We start from the raw sequence: 22460 nt of genomic DNA, 5'->3' as shown, positions 1-22460 counted from the left end.
CAGTGGAAAATGTGTCAGTGACTAATGACAAGAATAACAAGCAGTGGTACTTTGAGTAAGACAAGCCTGATGAAGTGCGCCCCCTCCACCCAAACACCACCCTCCTCCTTCCCACACTCAACGCCCCTCTCGTCTGCCACGACGCATCCCACTGTTGTCTCAGGTTCTACCGCTACCACCACCCAGCCCCCACCCACACCCCCCGTCTAGACACAACAGACGTCTGTCCACGCCCCATCCGTCAGACTGACACATTTCCACTGCTTTGGCGGGTGGGGGGAGGGGGGGGGGGTACAGGAGACTGAGGTGGAGGAGGACAAGAAGGTGTAGGAGGAGGTGAAGGGGAGGAGGTGAAGCTGAAGCAGGAGGTGGAGTTGGAGGAGGAGATGGAGGTGGAGGAGGAGGTGGAGGAGGAGGAGGAGGTGGTGGAGGAGATGAAGGTGGAGGAGGAGGTGGAGGAGGAGGAGGAGGAGGAGGGAAAGTGGAGGAGAAAGACGAGGAGGAGGAAGAGGAGGAGGAAGTGGAGGAGGAGGAAGTGGAGGAGGAGGAGAAGGAGGAGGAGGAGGAGGAGGAGGAGGAGGAGGTGGTGGAGGAGATGAAGGTGGAGGAGGAGGTGGAGGAGGAGGAGGAGGAGGAGGAGATGGTGGAGGAGATGAAGGTGGAGGAGGAAGTGGAGGTTGAGGAGGAGGAGGAGGAGGGAAAGTGGAGGAGAAAGACGAGGAGGAGGAAGAGGAGGAGGAAGAAGTGGAGGAGGAGTAGAAGGAGGAGGAGGAGGAGGAGGGAAAGTGGAGGAGAAAGATGAGGAGGAGGAAGAGGAGGAGGAAGTGGAGGAGGAGGAGGAGGAGGGAAAGACGAGGAGGAGGAAGAGGAGGAGGAAGAGGAGGAGGGGAGGGCGGAGGAGGGGAAAGTGGAAACTATTTGAGCGATGCGATCCCAACAAAGGACACGAGTGGTGAAGGAATTCCGCGCCGCAATCACTCAGTCAGACTCCCGAGGCCGGCGTGGCATGCCGCAAACACAACAAAAACGCACATACACACATAAACACACACACACAAACACACACACATGCACAAAAAGACACACACACACACATGGCCACACCCCCCCACACACACACATATAAAAACACACACGCACAAACACATGCACACACACCACCCAGACACACACACAGAAAAAAAAACACACACACACACACACACGGAACCATCCACACACACACGCCCCTCCCCCCATACACACACACGCACACACACACAGACACACAGCCCCACCCAGACACACACACTAACAAACACACATCAAGGCTCTCCCAAGTGTCTGTTGTGTCTTCCAAGTTTCCGTGTACTTTAATGTCGTTTAGAGCAGACCGGCTCTCCCGGCCGCCGCGCTCTGCAGTGGGGCCCGTAATGCGCGGCTTCAGGGGCCCCGCTCCGGCTTAATGTACACCTTGGCGGGCCGGGCGCCGACAGATGTGCAGCACGGCGAAACACTGTCTGACGCCCCATCCCACACACGCCGGGACCAGGGCGCTATAGCGGACACCGGTGTGCACACAAACACACACACACGCACAAACACCCACACACAAATAATAGATGTATACATATTGCACCCAAATTCACACGTTTGTATACAGATGTAAGTATGTGGCCAGCTGTAAAGCATGGAGAGACACACACACACACACACACACACGTCTTTGAACGCACGTGGCAACATAAACACACACACATACGCCAAGTGCCGTGCATTTTTCCTCTGTCCGAATGACTGATGCAATGATTACGTTTCCATGACATTTTCTGTGTGTGTATGTATGTGTATTTGCGTGTGGGTGTGTGTGTGTGTGTGTGTGTGTGTGTGTGTGTGTGTGTGTGTGTGTGTCTGTGTGTGTGTGTGTGTGTGGGGGGTCAAAACACTGAAGCGTTGGCGGCGCCTCACCACCGCACACTGTGCTGTAATTAATAGACTGCAAGTGACAGCTCTCCCACTTCACAGGGGAACGCACACACTGACACACGCACACACACACACACACACACGCATGCACACACACCACACAGCGACGCCGACACACGTGTTTTGCAACACAGTCCTCAGACACTGAAGATTGAAAAAAAACAGTGAGTGGCGCGGTCCTCCACACACACACACATACACACACGCACACGCACACATGCAAACACAGACGCAATCAAACTCACACACATACGCACACATGCAGGCACACACGTAAATGCATGCACGTGCACACACACACACACACACACACGTGCAAACACGCACACATGCAAACATGCAAACACGCACACACGCAGACATGCACACACGCACACAGACGCACACACGGGTCAGCATTTGTGTTTCATTAAAGACCCTAGTTGGTGGTTAGTCCTTGTGACAGACATCTTTGATGTGAATGGGGGGGGGGCAATGGGCAGGGGGGTTGCATTTGTTTGGCTTTGTAATAAAAACAATCTTCAAACTTTACATTTCATAATTATGTCTCGGATTTCTCGTGCTTGCCTGTAACCACAAACCAACCGCCCCACCCCCCCCAACACCACCACCACACAACCACCACTACACCACCACGACATCAACATCACCACCACCACCACCACCACGTCACCACCACCACCCCGTTACCATCACAACAACCACCCCCACCCCGAGCCCCACTACACCCTTCCACCCTTTAATGATGTCTATCAAACGAAAAAGAAAAGAAAACCTCACCAAAGCCGTAAAACGTTAAACAGGAATCAGATGTCCACACACACACACACACACACACACACACACACGCACACACACGCACGCACTCACAAGCCGGGAGAACATCAGCGCTTGGTCGCGGTGCCTTATACCAAACCTCCCAACCTTGGCTTTCGACTCACTTTCACCGAGCCACCGACCACAGCACAGCATCACCAACGCAGACGTGACTGGATGGAGGGCCTGCAGCAGGCCACAGATGTGTAGCGCCACTAGCTTCCACATGCTCTCTTCTGTTCAATCAGTCAACAATGCATTGATAAAGAGTCAATGCGAACAATGCTCAACAAAGCAGTCACTTTGACCTGCAGTCAAAAGTAATACTAACACTCACAGTAATAGGATTCATATTTAGTGTGTAGCTGATGGTATTCAGAGCTGCAGGACACGTTCATATAGAGTATATGGTATAGTAATCATAGTTGTTTAGGTGGCTCAAAGTCAATCGGCAAATTTCTCTAGGGAAAGTTACTCCCCTTTTGAGAACACCACTGTTGTGTGAGCAGTTTGTTTGCTATAAAGACATAGATACGGTGGCTGTAAACATTCAGCGATGGAAACAGAACGCCAAATAAACACACTCATGCATGCCTGCAAACTCTCTCTCCATCACTCTCTCTCCCTCTCTCTTTCTCTCCATCACTCTCTCTCTCGCTCTCTCTCTCTCTCTCTCTCTCTCACACACACACACACACACACACACACACACACACACACACACACACACACAAGAGACTGATTGCACACAAATCCCTGTAGAAGTTGTCAGGCTCACCACAACTCACTCCAGTGCCATCTATCTGGAGCCTCTGTGTGAGACATACCTCCAAACTAAGTGTATGTTTTCTTTACCATTACAAGCTATTAAAACAAAATGCCATCATGGCGGCAGCAGTGACACATTGCTTCTGTTCTTTCAGTTGACTCCTAATTTTTCTGTTTTTTTTTCAAGCACAATGCATCTATTCACCAATAGTTCCCCCCAACCTCCCCCCGCTCCCCCCTCTGCGATTGGTGGAGGTAGTGCACGACCCGTACCCTACTAGACTACAGGAGATCGCCGTGGTTTCGAGGAGGAGTCCGATGCCGGGCCTGAAGAGCCAGGGCAGCGGCCGTGGGACGTCCTGCGATCACCGAGACGGAGCCCGGCCGCCCGTCCCCGCTCTGAGTCCGGCCGGCCGTCCCGCAGTGTTCCCCGCCGGCCCGCGGCCGTGGCTACACTCTGCGATCTGCTGAGGTGCGCTTCGCAGAGCAGCCGGCTCCCAGCCTGGTCGGTAATAGCTTCCAGTAAAGGCCCGCCGCAATTTGCCCCTCGATTGACTCATCCGTCCGCACCGCGGAGAGACTTTACGGGCGTCTAATTGGGAGCCGTCTATAAGGAGGGATTTTTTTGATTTTTTTGTGTTTCTTTCTACAGGAGACATTCCTTCACCTTTCACGACAGGAGGTACTTTCAGAGGACCTGCTGTCGACCGCCCCCCTGGCAGTCGTTCCGGGTGACAGATTTAGTAGCAGTACATTGAATGCTCCTCCACTTCTCTCCCCCCCCCCCCCTTCCTGCCTTTCTCCCCTTCTTCATTATCTTCGTCCTCCTCTCGCCGGTGCCAATAGTACACCTTGATGATCCTCCTCGTGCGACGGCTGTTTGTTTACACTGTCGCCGCGGCAACTGTTGTGTCTTTGTTTCTTTCTTGTTTTGCGAATGGGGCAGTTGAACAAAATGTGCGTGTGTGTGTGCGAAGGCGGGGGGGGTGGCAGAGCGTGAGTGCAAAGGAGAGTTGTGAAGAGGTGGGGGTGGGGGGGGTGTTTTTGGCGTCAGGAAGTAGGTGAAGTGTCTGCCAACGGTTGGCTGTCTGTGTGTTGGCTAAAAGGGAAAGGGAAAAGAAGGGAGAGGAGAGAGAGAGACACAGAGAGAGAGACAGAGAGAGAGAGGGGGAGAGAGAGAGACAGAGAGAGACAGAGACAGAGAGAGAGACAGAGACAGAGTGAGACAGAGTGAGACAGAGAAAGAGACAGAGACAGCAAGAGAGACAGAGACAGAGAGAGAGAGACACACAGAGAGAGAGAGAGAGAGAGAGAGAGACAGAGAGAGAGAGAGATAGAGAGAGAGAGAGAGAGAGAGAGAGAGAGACAGAGACAGAGAGAGAGAGAGAGAGTAGGGGAGATAGAGAGAGGAGACAGAGAGAGAGAGACAGAGACAGAGAGAGAGACAAAGAGAGATACAGAGAGAGAGAGAGAGAGAGAGAGACAGAGAGAGAGTAGGGGAGAAAGAGAGAGGAGACAGAGCGAGAGACAGAGAGAGAGAGAGAGAGACAGCACTTTTTTTTCATTCGGCTTTGTTCGGTGTGCAAAGCCAGTACACGCACGCACGTGTATACAAAAGTCCCCAGATGCACACACACACACACACGGTCACACACACATTTTCACTCAGCATAACAAACACACAGAGACACACCACCCACGCCAAGGAGCCGATGTCGCCGCATCAAGTGGAGCAGAGAAGACGAGTGAGGACCCCCGGACCCCTGCTGCATGAAACACGAGTCAGGATGAAACGGGAGGAGGACTTGATTAAAACAACATGACGGCCTGAGACGATCCAGACTGGTGCTGACGCTCAACTTTTGGACTCTTGTTGCTCCCCGTCTCTCTCTCTCTCTCTCTCTCTCTCTCTCTCTCTCTCTCTCTCTCTCTCTCTCTCTCACTCTCTCTCTCTCTCTCTCTCTCTCTCTCTCACTCTCTCTCTCTCTCTCTCTCTCAACAGTTCAGTGCAGTTCATCCGGACAGGCAGAGAGCCTGTATGTGCGACGTGGGGAACCACAGCCTGGACCGGTCTGAGGGAGCAGCAGTGGGGCGCGGCCCCAGAGGAGCGCCCCCTGCAGACCGGTCCTTTGGACTTCAGTTCCAGGAAGCACCGAAACATGTCGGGGAGACGCACGCCAGGATGGAAGCTATGCTGACTTTATAGTGCAGAAACCATAGGGCTCTCGGAGGCTTTCATCAAGACAGAGGCTGTGGGCCTAAGTCCAGCTACACACACACACACACACACACACACACACACACACACACACACACACACACACACACATAAAAACAACCACACACATTGAGGAAACACACACAGCCATTGTCATCTAGCAGTTCCTCCTCCTTAATGCCCCGGGGCGTCAGAGATCAGGTAGAGATTTATAAAGCCCTCTTGCTAACTCCACCAGTCCCTCTCCGTCCCCCCGAGAGGCCAACGACACACTGGAATCAAGCGCCCCCGTTTCAGGACCCCCCCACTGCAGGGCACAAGGACCCCCTGTTGGCGAGCACCAGGGGGCCACACGGCACACTGACAGGTACTCTGGGAGCCTGCAAGCGCACGTGTGTGTGAGTGTGTGCATTTGCATATGTGTGTGTGTGTGTGTGTCTGTTGCATGTATGTATGTGCGTGTTTATGTTTGTGTTGTGTGTATTTCAATTAAATATGTGTGTGCGCTTGTGCGTGCGCGCCTGCGTGCATGCGCGCGTTTGTGTGTGTCTGTGTTTTTATGTGTGTTTATGCATGTGTGTGTATTTTTGTGAATATGAGGTTGTATGCGCGTGTGTGAGTGCGTGTTTGTGTGTGTGTGTGTGTGTGTGCGCTCGCGCGTGTGCGCGCGTGTGTGTGTGTGTGTGTGTGTGCGTGCGTGTGTGAGTGAGTGTGCGCATTTGCATATGTGTGTGTGAAAGTGTGTGTGTGTGTGTGTGTGTCTGTTGCATGTATGTATGCGTGTTTAGGTGTATGTATATGTATGCGTGTTTATGTTGTGTAGTGTGTATGTATTTCAATTGAATATGTGTGTGCGCGCGCCTGCGTGTCTGTGTGTGTGTGTATATGTGTGTGTGTGTGTATGTTTATATATGAATTTAAATTATATATGTGTGTGTATGTGTCCGCATGTCTTTGTGTGTATATGTGTGTGTCTTTGCATGTCAATGTGCGTGTGCATGTGTGCGTGCGTGCGTGCGTGCATGTGTGTGTGTGTGTGTGTGTCCTTGTCCTTCAACAACTTCAGCTCATTTGCTTGAAAAGCATATGATAATCAGAGGAAATATGGGTATTACCGCTTCATATCCAAAAGACACGCAAAGACGGGACAAATGAGGACAATATCCTCCAACTGCAATACTTCAATGTATGATTTGAACCAGTCACTAAATGGATAGAAATCATCAGACACTTCTTTATTACCTTAAAACACATAAAACAACAGTGAGGCCTTAGAGCAGGGTGTTTCCCTCCCTACTTTGTGCTTTCTTCAGATGAGGATAAAACTGTGGTCTGCCTGTCCGACAGAGGCTAGAATCTGGTACATTTCCGCTGTTTTAACAAGAGTCTGTGGGTCAGTTTCACTTCCAGCAGGGCTAGGACTGCGGTCGCTATTAAACACCAGCTTCCCTTCTTACACGGATTAAACTGAAAGAAACATAGACACTTTAAAACACATCTTTTTGATTTGACTTAACAGTCTGGAAAAGCCTGGGGAGTTGGGTGGACCCTTCCTGGAGGTATTTTATGTTTTCAAACCAACAAACTGAACCTCAGAGTCATCATTTCCTTAAATCTCCCTTAATGATCAAGGAACAAAACCTAAGAAGGAACGCAGAGTGGGGGATCCCTTCTGCAAGGGAGGGTAAGGGGTACAATCGGGGTCATAATGGACAAAATGCTAGTATTGCTTATTTCCCATTTTCCTAATTTCTCCTCTCTTTCTCCCCCCCCCCCCCCCCGGACCAGACACCTGGAGGTGTCAGCAAGACGCGCTCACCGCTGCATGGAACGTGAGTCAGGAGGAAACGAGAGGAAGACCTGATTAAAGGACCATGGCGGCCTGAGAAGATCCAGACTGATGCTCAACTTTTCAACCCTTGTTGCTATGTGTACCGTCCACGGCCCGACGAGGGGAACCACAGCCTGGACCGGTCTGAGGGAGCAGCAGTGGGGCGCGGCCCCAGAGGAGCGCCCCCTCCAGACCGGTCCTTTGGACTTCAGTTCCAGGAAGCACCGAAACATGTCGGGGAGACGCACGCCAGGATGGAAGCTATGCTGACTTTATAGTGCAGAAACCATAGGGCTCTCGGAGGCTTTCATCATGACAGAGGCTGTGGGCCTAAGTCCAGATACACACACACACACACACACACAGACACACACACACGCACACACACATAAAAACAACCACACATATTGAGGCAACACACACAGCCAGGCCCCGGGGCGAAAGAGATCAGGTAGAGATTTATAAAGCCCTCTTGCTAACTCCACCAGTCCCTCTCCGTCCCCCCGAGAGGCTAACGACACACTGGAATCAAGCGCCCCCGTTTCAGGACCCCCCCACTGCAGGGCACAAGGACCCCCTGTTGGCGAGCACCAGGGGGCCACACGGCACACTGACAGGTACTCTGGGAGCCTGCAAGCGCACGTGTGTGAGTGAGTGCATTTGCATATGTGTGTGTGTGTGTGTCTGTTGCATGTATGTATGTGCGTGTTTATGTTTGTGTTGTGTGTATTTCAATTAAATATGTGTGTGCGCTTGTGCGCGTGCGTTTTTGTGAATATGAGGTTGTATGTGCGTGTGTGAGTGCGTGTTTGTGTGTGTGTGTGTGTTTGTGTGTGTGTGTTTGTGGTGTGCGGCTGTGTCTATGTGTTTGCACTTGCATGTGTGTGTGTGTGTGTGTGTGTGTCTGCGTCCATGTGTGTGTGTGTGTGTGTGTGTCTGCGTCCATGTGTGTGTGTGTGTGTGTGTGTGTGTGTGTCTGTGTGTGTTTCCTTGTCCTCCAACACCTTCAGCTCATCTTGCTTGAAAAGCATATAATACAGAGGAAATATTAATTCAATTTAAGGTATCATCACTTCATATCCAAAAGACACGCAAACATAACAAGACGTGAGACGGGACAACTGAGGACAATATCCTCCAACTGCAATACTTCCATGTATGATTTGAACCAGTCACTAAATGGGGAGAAACCGTCAGACTCTTTATTAACTTAAAACACATAAAACAACAGTGAGGCCTTAGAGCAGGGTGTTTCCCTCCCTACTTTGTGCTTTCTTCAGATGAGGATAAAACTGTGGTCTGCCTGTCCGACAGAGGCTAGAATCTGGTACATTTCCGCTGTTTTAACAAGAGTCTGTGGGTCAGTTTCACTTCCAAAAGGGCTAGGACTGCGGTCGCTATTAAACACCAGCTTCCCTTCTTACACGGATTAAACTGAAAGAAACATAGACACTTTAAAACACATCTTTTTGATTTGACTTAACAGTCTGGAAAAGCCTGGCAAGTCAGTTGGACCCTTCCTGGAGGTATTTAATGTCTTCAATCTAACAAACTGAACTTCAGAGTTACAAGAGCTGTGGGAATAATTACAGAAAATGCTGTCCGTTTGAAACTCCGCTTCTCAAAAGCCCATTAGTGTACGTCTTTATGGATGCATATGGTACCCTTTAGGTCAGAGCAGAGAACTATGACGACTGTATTTGACTCCTCTGCCGCCGCCTTGTGGATGTGTTTAGAAACTCCTTTACTGCAACCTCACTCTGAACATATTGTGCTGACTGCTTTACAATTCCTGCTGTCGTACCGCCACCTCTTCCTCGCTTTACCCATCCATCTTTCTCCTAACTGTTCTCTCTTTCCTTTCCCCTCGTTCGATCTACTGCTCTCTATTCCTCCCTCACTCCTCCGCTGCTTCCCTCTCCTCTCCCATCTCCTCCTCTCCTCTCCTCTCCCCTCTTCTACTCTCCTCTCCTCTTCTCTCCCATCTCCTCCTCTCCCTTCCTCTCCTCTCCCCTCCTCTCCACTCCTCTCCTCTCCTCTCCTCTCCTCTCCCATCTCCTCCTCTCCCCCCCTCTCTTCTCCCTCTAGTTAAGTGAAGTCCATTGTATTTGTATAGACCTTAATCACGGTTCCAGTCTCATACAAGAGGCCATATTGGATGACCCCCCGGGCCCTACCCGGCCCAGAGGGGGAGAGAAACCCCCTTAATGATCCAGGAACAAACCTATAGAAGGAACGCAGAGAGGGGGATCCCTCCTGCCTGGGGTGGTTAGGGGTGCAATGGGGTCTTAATGGAAATACATAATGGTAGTATTGGTTCTTTCCCCTCATCTTCTCCCTTCATTTCTCCTCTCCTCCAACGCCCACCTCCCCCCACTCACTCTCGCCTCCCCCCCCTCCCCTCTCCATTAGACAGGTGTGAACAGGATGGATTTTACACACACACACACACACACACACACACACACACACACACACACACACACACACACACATACCATATGACGTGTATGTTTTTCAGCATCATGATGGTTCTCATTTGGGAAGGGTTGATTTGTTTTTAGCAGAGCAGGGACCGCCATGGATGAGCTCTCAGCCAATCGGTGTGAAGAACAGCAAACCGACTACACACACACCTCACACTACACGTTACACACATACACATTCTCAGCGAATACTGTTTGAAAGAAATGTCATAAGAGAGAGAAAAAGAGAAACAGAAAACATGTGTTGATTATGTTTAAATCCCCCATATAAAAAACTTGGATTCCTGCTTGCCAGTAGAGAATATAAATATTCTGCGGTTTATGCAGGTGGTACATGTACAATTATGTACCGTTCAATCTGTTCATATGTTTCTCTAACATACATCAACAACATGACAGCCACTATGTAATGGAGTGACCTCAGGATTAACACACACACAAAAAGAGATAAAAAAATAAATTCCACAAAACTTAGCAGAAGCATTTGATTGGTGGTTGCGATACCAAGTCCAACCACTAGAAGTCGTTGTTAGCTCATGTAGCAATGATAAGCACTTCACTGGCCTGTGTTGCTTTAGATTTGTTCAAACGGTTCCAATGTATGAACAAATAACATTGAATACTATTTTTAATACAAAATAAAGAGTTGCACTGTTACGCCTGGATACATCCACTTGAAACAATATATATTTGATAGTTGATGACGATATGCCACCTTAATGTTACATGTCTTCCCCTAGCAAACTAGGACATTCTCACTTTGCGTATTTGACAGAAAGTCACCCGCTAAAGTGCTCTTGAGCGAGCGAATAAACAGTGACCGACTCACGGGGTGACAGATCGCCTCCCTGTGGGCACTAGGTAAAATATAATAATAACTTGCGGTGCACCGTAGTGCTGTACTTCAAGGACACCTTTGTGCGAAGCACAATCTGTACATGGCCAGTATAAACCCTGGTTTAGTGCCCCATCTCAAAAGACAAGTTGGTTCATGATTACCTCTTCTTCATCCCTGCAACTTTACACATGAGCAGAGACCTCGGGTTAATAGAATAGAACAAAATGTTTACCCCTTACCCTGAGGCACTGCACTCTCTCACCCCTCTGTGTTCCATCCTCCACTCTCTCACCCCTGTGTGTTCTATACTCTCTCGCCCCTGTGTGTTCTATACTCTCTCGCCCCTGTGTGTTCTATACTCTCTCGCCCCTGTGTGTTCTATACTCTCTCGCCCCTGTGTGCTCTATACTCTCTCGCCCCTGTGTGCTCTATACTCTCTCGCCCCTGTGTGCTCTATACTCTCTCGCCCCTGTGTGCTCTATACTCTCTCGCCCCTGTGTGTTCTATACTCTCTCGCCCCTGTGTGTTCTATACTCTCTCGCCCCTGTGTGTTCTATACTCCCTCGCCCCTGTGTGTTCTATAATCTCTCGCCCCTGTGTGTTCTATACTCTCTCGCCCCTGTGTGTTCTATACTCTCTCGCCCCTGTGTGTTCTATACTCTCTCGCCCCTGTGTGTTCTATACTCTCTCGCCCCTGTGTGTTCTATACTCTCTCGCCCCTGTGTGTTCTATACTCTCTCGTCCCTGTGTGCTGCAGCGTGAAGACAGCCCAGGTAATCAAAGCTATGACGGAGGGGCATTTCAGGCCATAAACATCCAGCTTCACAGGCGCTGTAAATCTGTCGCATTGCCAACCATCCCTCCACACAAAGTCACTCCAGTGTGTGTCGTAGAAAGACAAACTGCCATACAGACAAAAAAACGCACACACACAAAAACACACCCACGCTAACGCCACATTCTCATCCTACTCAGCAAGCTGTAGTAGCACACACATTAGAGTTAGCTAACGCTACTGCTAACGACCTTCAATACCCCTTTAGCCGCTCTGCGTAGTAGCACATTGCTAACAAGTGCATAGGTACCAACAGTGTCCACGTCAGCGAGGTATAGATTATGTGTCTTGGCAGACTGCAGCTTGGGGGTGGGAGGGACCGCAGGAGGGAGGGGGGGCTCCATACATCCAAGCATGGAGAAATGACAAGGCTTCGCATCAAGGTGTTCTTTAATAGCGGGAGAAGACGTGCTTTACTGGGGCTGTGGGACTCTCCTCAACCACTGCAGGCATCCTTTTGAAATGAGAAGGTAACAGATTGGGTTTCTTGCTTTTACAATTTTAATTGACTGTGGTTTGAAGTGGAATGAAGGAGGCTGATAAAATAAACTATAGTACAAGTCCCTGTGTGAAATGGTATGCACTTCTGTCTGCCTGGGGCGTGTGTGTGTGTGTGTGTGTGTGTGTGTGTGTGTGTGTGTGTGTGTGTGTGTGTGTGTGTGTGTGTGTGTGTGTGTATGAGGGAGGGAGAGAGAGAGAGAGAGAGAGAGAGAGAGAGAGAGAGACCCTCATTCCAACTTATGTCAGTGTGTGACACAAGGGAGCTGCGTTATTAAACTACACAACGCCATCTACTGGTGAACTCTGACGCCACGAGGAGTTAAAGTCTGCTTACAGAGCAGAGGAAGACAGAGGTTAACAGGGGTTGGAGAGAGAGGGATGTGATTTGTATCTATTGTTTCATTGTATAAATTGTATTCATTTTAATTGTATAAATGTCTATTATATCGTATTTCACTTTGGTGAGAGAGACAGAGAGAGAGAGAGAGAGAGAGAGAGAGCAAGAGAGAGAGAGAGAGAGAGAGACAGACAGACAGACAGAGACAGAGACAGAGATAGAGACAGAGACAGAGGGAGAGAGAGAGAGCTGTACATGTGTATGAAAGCACAACTGCCACTCACTGTGACATTTTGAGACCATGCCAGCAATGAGAGTGCAGACACTGTTGCACCAAGAAAATCACATGATCTCCACTGGCATACTAACTGGCCATTGACCCGCTGGTTTCATAAAGCAGTCCTCGTGCTCACTAGTTATCCAGCAATTGTAGAGTCAAAAATTGGCCTGCAAACCAAATTATCAAAGTAAATTGTCAAACATGATACAGCTCGTTTTTTCGATAAGAAATTATCAGACATGTTATTCAAATCAGTAATCTGCATCCCTTGCTAATTCATATTTGAAACAATACACTCTATTGAAGTAAAGAAAGTTATAGACACATATGCACACACACACAAACACGCACACACAGAAAATCAATTTGGCAGGCTGGCCAGGCAGAAACAGGTCATCCGTTTCAGAGAGGTCTGTATTCATCATGAAGGGTGAAAGCCTTTTCAGTGAGGGGTTTCATGGTAATCTGTGATTTCATTGTATCGTCGATTTCCAACCACAATCAAATTTTTTTTGGTGTCCACCAGTGCGTGGGCTGGTGTGTGTGTGTGTGCGTGCGTTGGTGTCAGTGTGTCTGTATGCGTGAGGGCGTACATATGACGGCATTACCCAGCAACTCCATGGCATCGTCCTCGTCCTCGATCTCCTCCTCGGTGATGGAGGGGGCGGAGCTATGGGCGGAGTCGAAGGAGTCCTGAGACAACATGGCCGCCAGCAGCTTCTTGTGGTGCTGCTGCTGCTCCTTCAGCCCTTTGCTCTTTCCCTCCATTTTGAGGCTGAAAGCAAAACAGGCATTCGAAGGTTAGTTTAAGTCGGGTGAAGAAAGTTTAAAGGAGGTTGGGTTGTTCAAGTAAGGGGAAGTTATATTCAAATTATGCAGTTAGTTTAATTAAGTGAAAGTTAGATAGGTTTAGGTTTATTTGAGTTCAAAGCTGTTTCAAATTGAAAGCTTTTGAATTAACCCCACACTATCAAACTCAAATGATGAGCCCATGAAGCATTCCTACCCGCTTTTATCAGTTACAAATGATTGGTTTGAAGCTATTTATTTAAATATTCATTGTGCACCATGTTAAATCGGCAAAGTAAATGCATAAGCACCCTTTTGTGAATAGTAATGATGAAAACTGCCCATGTGCTGATCTCTTAGACCTCATTTCGGAAGAATCTCCCTCAACGCAATGAATCATTATTTCACCGTTCCCTTCTCAGGCAACACATGCTGTCTCTTACTTGGCTATCATTTGGAACATTTGGAAGAATCCAATGACATCTGGAGCCCCTCAAAACTAAGCAAGAACAGCAATAACTGAGCAGTTATGTTGTTTATGTCCATTAAAAAAAGATTGAGGACAAGCAGAAGACAACAGTAGAAGCCTTGGCTGTTGACTAGCAAAGAAAATAGATGATTGTCATTTGTGATTAGAGAACAGCGTGGCACATTATTAGCTATCATTTCAGTTCCCAGAATGATGTATCATACATTATGTAGATTTTGGGTTTGACTTTGACGGCTTGTCAGTTGACATCCATTGAGGCTATGGAAAACCCCATTTGGTTCTGTTCAGCAATTTGGAAAAAGTTGCAATTTAAAAATACTGAAAATACTGCCAAAGCCTTACCATTGTGTACATCACACAAAAAGTGATAAAGGAAACACAAGGCACTTCTGTAATGCATCAGAATGAACCCCAGGAACTTGGTGATATACTTAACAATTAACTTTGTCCGGTAATTCAGTGAAATAATAATAGGGGAGACATTCCAGAATGGCGATTAGAGATAGAATTACTCCTGACGACGTTCTCGAACCTGCCAGTAATTAGCAGCTCTCTGACTGTAATCACTACTTAGGGATGACTCAACCATTATGCAGTACCCCCCCCCGCCTCAGGAGTGGGGGGGGGTGATACATCACCGGACGCGTTTCATCTCCATCTCATTGGATAACGTTGAGGCAAATTATGCAATAATACCCGCAATCTCATTAATATCCCCCCTCCCCCGATAAGGAATTAGGCCCGAGAGGAATAAACTTCCGGATTACCCTCTCTTGTTGATAGAATTAATTTGCATATTCAGCTCTGCTGAAGGCGTGGATTAGCGGGGCGCCGGAAAAGTTTTTGATTTGATGGAAGTCTCCACTGAGCGAGGCCTATTTACAGATAATGGAGATGCTCTCCCAGGCAGGTTTAATGTAATGTCTCCGAGGTTCCTGCAGGATATTTCTATGCTAATACAGTTCATCAGTATGGGCAGTGGAGGACGGCTCTGGCGTTTAGCCAGAGAGCCAGCGTGCCGCTGAAATGCTGGATCGTGGACGTTTTCTACTTAACTTCTTGACTAGTTTAAAGGGTGAGCAAATCCAAAATGGTATTTTCTTTTATTTATTATTCATTTTATTATAGAGTGAGAAAGAGAGGGGAGGACATGCAGCAGTTGACCATGGGCAGGATTCGAACCCGGGTCGCTGGGTTCAGGACTGAGCTTATATCGTACACACTCCACCCTGTGAGCCACCGGGATGCCAACAGCCTTTTCTTTTTTGTTTTAATTGTCTTATGTGATCTTAAACAAGGTTGTCGATGCCGTTTTGTCAGGGTTACTAAAATAATAGTGTTATTCAGAAATAAACTGGTGTAACATGACATGTTGAACTCCGAATTAAAGTTATGCTTTCTCTGAGTCCGACAGGGAGACGTGAACGTGAGGTGCTCCGTCCAGGCAGCAGTTCACGTTGCCAACCGTGTTCGAGAGAGGGTCAGGCTCCTTGGAGACTCATAGCATGACGCCACAGTGTGTTTTCGCATTTCACATACAGCATGGCTCATGCTGAACAACAACAAAAAAATCACAAAGTAAGCCAGGGTTGTAACCATGGAGATAGCGTTATCCATCATCCTTTCCGAGACTCTGAGCCCAAAACGTATTGTAAAAATCTCATAGTGTTTCGAATTCGAGCTGAAACAGGGGGTTCCATTACACTTGAAATAAAGTCCAACACCATGAGGTTTTTTAAGATTCTCAAAGCTTTCTTTCGCATATTAAACCTTTATGAACACATTTTTATCGATGTAGAGGGACACTCAAACTACCTCATTCTACTACACCACATGACCACCTGCCTCTGTTGGGGTGGGTGTGTGTATATGTGTATGTGTATGTGTGTGTGTGTTTGTGTGAGTGTGTGTACTACTGAGTGAGTGTGTGTGTGTGTGTGTGTGTGTGTGTGTGTGTGTGTGTGTGTGTGTGTGTGTGTGTGTGTGTGTGTGTGTGTGTGTGTGTGTGTGTTGAGTGTGTGTGTGCTCCCCTGGTTCCCTCAGGGCAGCAATATCTCTCGACAGGGTCCTTCCTCGGTTGGTTTAACACAGACTCCGTGGCGACAACAATATGACCGCCATCAGAGTGGGGTTTCATATCACCGACGCAGCGAGGCGAGTTCTCCGGGCATTACTAGTTATTCCCCTAACTTTTCAACTTGGGTCTCTTTCTACCTTATCTGTGCCTTATTCACTGCAGCATGACATGACAAAAAAATACACTTTCACTCTACAAAAGGTCCGAGACCAAGTTATCCAGGAGTGAGAGACGGAGAGAAAGAGAAAGAGTGAGTCAGAGAGACAAAGAAACAGAGAGAGAGAGAGAGAGAGAGAGAGAGAGAGAGAGAGAGAGAGAGAGAGAGAGAGAGAGACAGAGACAGAGACAGAGACAGAGACAGAGAGAGACAGAGACAGAGAGAGAGAGAGACAGAGCGAGAGAGAGAGAGAGAGAGAGAAAGTATGGAAAAAGTATGCAGATGAAATTGAGATATCATTGAAATATATAACAGATACCAGAGTCCACGTAGCGCAGAGTATGTTCTTTTCATTCACTGTATATTCAACAAGTAAATTCAAAGATAATATCTTCTGCAACACAAATTTCTGTTGACATTTTCTGAATTCTCCTCCTATACTCTCTGACAGGCAAACATGTTTGAGGAAATATAAGAGGTTTTCAGACATGTTGTGGTCTTATTTCACATAGTGCCATGAAAAGGCTTATTTCACATAGTGCTATTCAAAAGTTGAACCTTTCATCTTATTATTAGATTGACCATGTGTGGCTGCTTGTGTTGTCAATAAGCACTGCAACACTCGTACCAGGGATAAAATTATCAAGGCAAAATGTACGTACCTTCTGAGAGCCAAAGAAAACATATTTGAAAGATATTGCGAGACATTTCACATTAATATGGGCACCGCCTGGATTAGCACCTGATATATAATTGGGTTATGTTCGTTTACTCTGTACTAATATCTCCCCGGACTCCGATGACTGTTCATTTGTTTTCTCATTTCATTATTATTAATTATATATAGCCCATATATTCATAATGGCTACACCTCTCTTTTTAACACGGAGTAAAGTGCATCAAATTTCAAACTGTAATTGTGAATTCTATATGGTGACACACAAACCCATCGCATATACACCTATCACATAGACACACACACACCTATCACACAGACACACACACCAACCAGACACACACCTATAACACAGACACATACACCTATCACATAGACACACACACCTATCACACAGACACACACACCAACCAGACACACACCTATCACACAGACACACACACCAACCAGACACACACCTATCACACAGACACACACACCATCCAGACACACACCTATCACACAGACACACGCGACTATCATACAGAGAAAAAAAGATTTGTTTAACTAAGTGTAGCATTTGTTTGGCTTGAAGAACTTAATCGAGGACCCATGATCAAATCTAATATTGAATTTGGCTAAAAATAACTGCATTCACACACACACACACACACACACACACACACACACTCACACACAGGCCCACAAACACACAAAAAAGCCCCCCCCACACACACAAATGCACACACACACACCCACACATACAGGCCCACACACAGGCCCACACACACAAAGACACACACAAAGACACACAGACACACACACATACAGACGCACATGTAGGCCGCACACACACCCATCCAGCCACATACAGCCCCCCCCACACACACACACACACACACACTCATCCCTGTCTTCTCCTGACAGGGAGATAGTATTTATAATCCGCCCACAGTGGAACCTAATGAGATTATGTGTGTCGACTGAAGCCTGCATGATTTATGATTCGAGATCCCTTCTTCCACTAATTAGCCAGATCAGCATGTGACACACACAGCCACACACAGGCATTCTCACGTCACATTTTCAAACAGCGCGTTGCTAAGAGGGCACGTAATGTTAATAATCATAGCCGCCAATGCCCGTTGCTTTCTTTCCCTCTCTCTCCCTCGCTCGTCCCCTTCCTGGATGTATCATTTTCACGTCCCACCATCGGCATGACGACGTACATCCATTTCAGGAACACAACCCTATTTCAGCGTACCCACATTTCCCTTGAGCTGGAGGGCCCTGAAACGAGGTTAGCTTCATTGGTAGCACGCTGGGTCTGGCGCGTCCAACTTGCTCAGGCACGCACGCACACACGGCTCACGCAGACACGTACACACGGCTCACCTCCCAGCAGGACTGCTGTCCCGGCTGCCCCAGGTCTCGGTCTTGGTTCGAGGGACCGGGGGCTGCAACATCTCCGCCGCCAGCGGGTCAGAGTCCACCTCCTGCCGGCGCACCCACTCGCCCACCACCCGCGGGCGCAGCGAGGAGTCGTAGCACCCCAGGTTCTGGTGGAAGAGAGAGAGAGAGAGAGAGAGAGAGAGAGAGAGAGAGAGAGAGAGAGAGAGAGAGAGATGGATGGATAGACAAAGAAAAGGACACGATAGAGAGAGGAAGGGGCAAAAGCGTGAGACGGAGAGAGACAGAGAGAGAGCAAAAACAAAAACTAAATCAGAGAGGCATATCGCAAAGTAGTGATAGTCAGAGAGCATCACACAGGAGAGCAGAGAGGAAGCTGAGCAGACGGGGAACGCCATGCTAATCAGAGCGAACAAAAGCTTCTAACGACACGTATTCATCGTCCAGGTGCTCTCTGACCGCTGCATCATGAAACCCCTACCTAGGGCTGCTCGGGAGGTAGAGCGGGTTGTCTGCTAACAGGAAGGCTGCTAGTTCGATCCCCGGCTCCTCCCTGGAGGGTGGAGGTGTCCCTGAGCAAAACGCCTCACCCTGACTGCTCCCGACTTGCTGGCTGTCTCCCCGCGTGGTCGACTCCACCGAAGATGCGAATGTGTGAATGAATGGTTATAAGTCGCTTTGGATAAAAGTGTCAGCAAAATCTCTAAATGCAAATGTACCTGAACGGCCCCTCTCTGGAGGAAACACCCCCTCCGTCCGGAGATAAAGTTAGGGCCACTGTCACAACTCCATCCCTCTCCTTCACAACCTTTGTGAATTGTCTAAGCCAGCGGTTCTCAAACTATGGTACGCGCTATCAAGTGGTACGCAGAGGAATTAGAAAGAAAAATTGTCCGATTAAAAACAACACTATCAAAATACTAGTACGATGGGAAATACATTTACCATGAGATCATGTTCTCACGTGCTGTGTGTGTATGTGTATGTGTTTCCGTGTCTCTGCTCTATTGCTACCTCTTTGTACAGCTAACAATAAATAATATTATTTTAAGAATAAATGTGCCCCCTGCATGAGATGTGCGTAGCTGAATAGGGCCGCAGGCCTACGTTACTGGATGTTGTTATATTTTATAACATTTGTCATAATAGTGGTACTTGGGGAGACACATATTTTCCGTGGTGGTACGCTGTATAAAAAGTTTGAGAACAACTGGTCTAAGCTTTAAGAAGAAAAAAGACTATTGGACTTTTTTTGGAGGGCGGGGGGGGAAGAGAGGACATGGTGTCTGGAACTGATATCCGTCTCCCAGAATATCAGTCACCCAGGAGCGAGCTCTGAGCTCTGAACGTGTCTGCTGCCTTCTCCTAAAGCTTCAACCTCCCCCTCACCCTGACACCAACCCACGTCCCTGCCCCCACCCCCCTTCCCTGAATGCCACGAATCCATCCTCAACGTATGATCACAAGCCTACGTTTAGTATTCATCCTACCGCGCCGCGCCGCACCGCCGACACAAATAAAACACAATACAGAATCAGCAGGAACGCGTTTGGGCTGGCAGCCAAAGAGATGCGGACACCGTGAGGCGAGGCAGACAGACAGAGGGCGGCCCCCTGTCAAGACACAGCCTCTGGTATCAGTCTTTGTGTCTGAGGTATCCAACCCGAACCCTGTCACCCCTTTGAATGCATCGTTCCTTCACATGCACCCCTTTGTGCTGGCAGCCACAACTCTCAGCTTGTTCTGTTTGTGTGTGTGTGTGTGTGTGTGTGTGTGTGTGTGTGTGTGTATGTGTGCGTTAGTGTGAATGTGTGAGTGTATGTGTGTGTCTGTCTGTGTGTGTATATGCATGTGTATGTGTGTGTGTGTGTATGCATATAAATATATGTGTGTGTGTGTGTGTGTGTGTGTGTGTGTGTGTGTGTGTGTGTGTGTGTGTGTGTGTGTGTGTGTGTGTGTGTGTGTGTGTGTAGGTGTATGAGTGTGTGTCTGTGTGTGTATGTCGTTGTATGAGTGTGAGTGTATGTGTGTGTTAGTGTGAATGTGTGTGTGTATGTGCATGTTTATGTGTGTGTATGTATGTGTGTGTCAGCGTGTGTATATGCATGTGTGTGTGTGTGTATATGCGTGTGTATGTGTGTGTGTGTGTGTGTGTGTGTGTGTGTGTATCTGTGTGTATGTGTGTGGGGGGATGTGTATGCGTGTGTGTGTGTGTGTGTGTGTGTATATATGCATGTGTGTGTGTGTATGTGTGTGTGTGTGTGTGTGTATGCATGTGTATCTGTGTACGTGTGTGAGTGTGTGTGTGTGTGTGTGTGTGGATGTGTGTGTGTGTCTATGTGTGTGTGTATATGCATGTGTATGTGTGTATGTGTGTGTGTGTTGGTGTTTTCGTGGATCAATCTCAGCGCCTCCCGCTAGCTGAGGCTGAGCGGCCGCAGACCGATAGGACGGGACGGCGGCCCGTGTTAGTGGATGTGTGACTGCCGCCGAGCATAGCATAGCGACTCCGCCAGCCCGGGGCGAATGTTTACACACATGCAGACTTGTTTGATGTAGACGGAGGTGTGGAGCATGGTAATAATAAGACAAGCGTGATAATAGATTCTCTGGACTGTGTGAGGCCTACCTGGTCTAGCTCGTCTGAGATGGCGATGCCTGTGGAAGAGGACAAAGGGAGGATTTGAATGCTGCTCGGGGGAACAATTACTAGGACATGTTCCCTGTAATCCTCCGCTAGGCTCCTATCACTCTCACGGGCTGCAGAAGGCAAAACGCACTGCGCCGCCTTGTTCATGAAGCCTAGAGCCAAGCAGAGTAGCGCACTGCCAGTTTTTAACAGCAGAGTATCCACGCCTAAACACTGATTGATGCATTTACATTTTTCTGGACTTCATTTATTTCCCGACCACAAACGAGAGCAAGAGAGCAAGAAAGCGAATGGCACAGCAATGTAAAGGCAGCGAGCAAAAGCACTTGGTCCCCATTGATATCATTGACAAATAGCCGCCCCCCAGCTGTTAAAATTTGTTCTGTGTGATGGACCGTGCAGCATGTAACACAATGAGACACAAGTGCTTAGAGTCACAGCCGCGAAGGCAACAAATTGCTGCTGAATTACACGATAGATGTTGTTTTTCTTTCAGGGTTCCCCGGTGGCATTTCTGAAAAGATCTAGGACTTTCGAGTGCTTAAGAGTAATTGATTCTACGGGGATGATCGCTCATGTAATATTCTCTATGTGTGGGAAAATGGATGTCACGTGGAAATAGTGATGTTTTACATGCATTAAATGTTTCTTATTATAGAAACATAAAATTGTCTTATTATAGGACATTTTATTTTAAAAGGTATCATCATAAAGATAAGCCTGAAACTTTGGAACACAACACTTATCGTCCTGATTGTTTCCAAACAAAGCGTTTAAGTGTGTTCACCTATACCACAGTGCGGTTGGAATACTTGATCCTGATTGGTCAATGAGGTACCTTAAGAACAACACATCACATTGAACCGTTGGCCAGATGTTTCCTTGATAACACAAAACCAATGCGCTCACAGCACAGCAGAACTCGGTTTGAATTCCGATCTAGTCGACGAAGAAACCAATAACATGACAGATGAAACCAACAGGTGGTATGGCTGGGGGCCAGCGCGGCTTAAAGGTCCTCGTCCGGGGGCGGGGAGTACTCACTGCGCGACAGGCTCTCCAGGGCCTTGCCCAGCTTCTTGCTCTCCTGCAGGATGTGGTTGAGCTCGTCAAAGTCCCGGCTCTCCCTCCACTCCCACCAGGGGTACTCATTGGCCCGCGGCACTGACACGCACACACCGTGACACACACAAACACACACACCGTCTCACAGTGGGTTTCGTTTCAACGGCCAATCGGATTGGCCACATGCGGCCCGCGTTTCCAAGTTTCCGTCTTACTTTTCTTCTTTCAAAAGTGATTAAGAAAGTGGTTGATTGTTCTTATCAACCTCTTTGGATTGAACCATCTCAGTGTT

At 48.2% G+C, this 22460-nt stretch overlaps 1 protein-coding gene across 1 annotated transcript in view; it reads right to left on the bottom strand.

The window, feature by feature from the left end:
* cUnh8orf34 (chromosome Un C8orf34 homolog) overlaps window positions 1-22460 on the bottom strand; it is a gene marked incomplete at its 5' end in the record, with an annotated part of 68543 nt that overhangs the window by 30806 nt on the left and 15277 nt on the right. The window contains 4 exons of the mRNA XM_079754533.1: window positions 13484-13650; window positions 18439-18602; window positions 21083-21111; window positions 22148-22267. Coding sequence (XP_079610659.1) covers window positions 13484-13650; window positions 18439-18602; window positions 21083-21111; window positions 22148-22267 — 480 coding nt within the window. The remainder of the gene's footprint in view (window positions 1-13483; window positions 13651-18438; window positions 18603-21082; window positions 21112-22147; window positions 22268-22460) is intronic.

The sequence above is a fragment of the Pollachius pollachius genome, assembly GCF_949987615.1.
Source record: "Pollachius pollachius genome assembly, chromosome: 17".
In the NCBI taxonomy this organism is placed as follows: Eukaryota; Metazoa; Chordata; class Actinopteri; order Gadiformes; family Gadidae; genus Pollachius; species Pollachius pollachius.
This window is presented reverse-complemented; position numbering and strand designations above follow the sequence as displayed.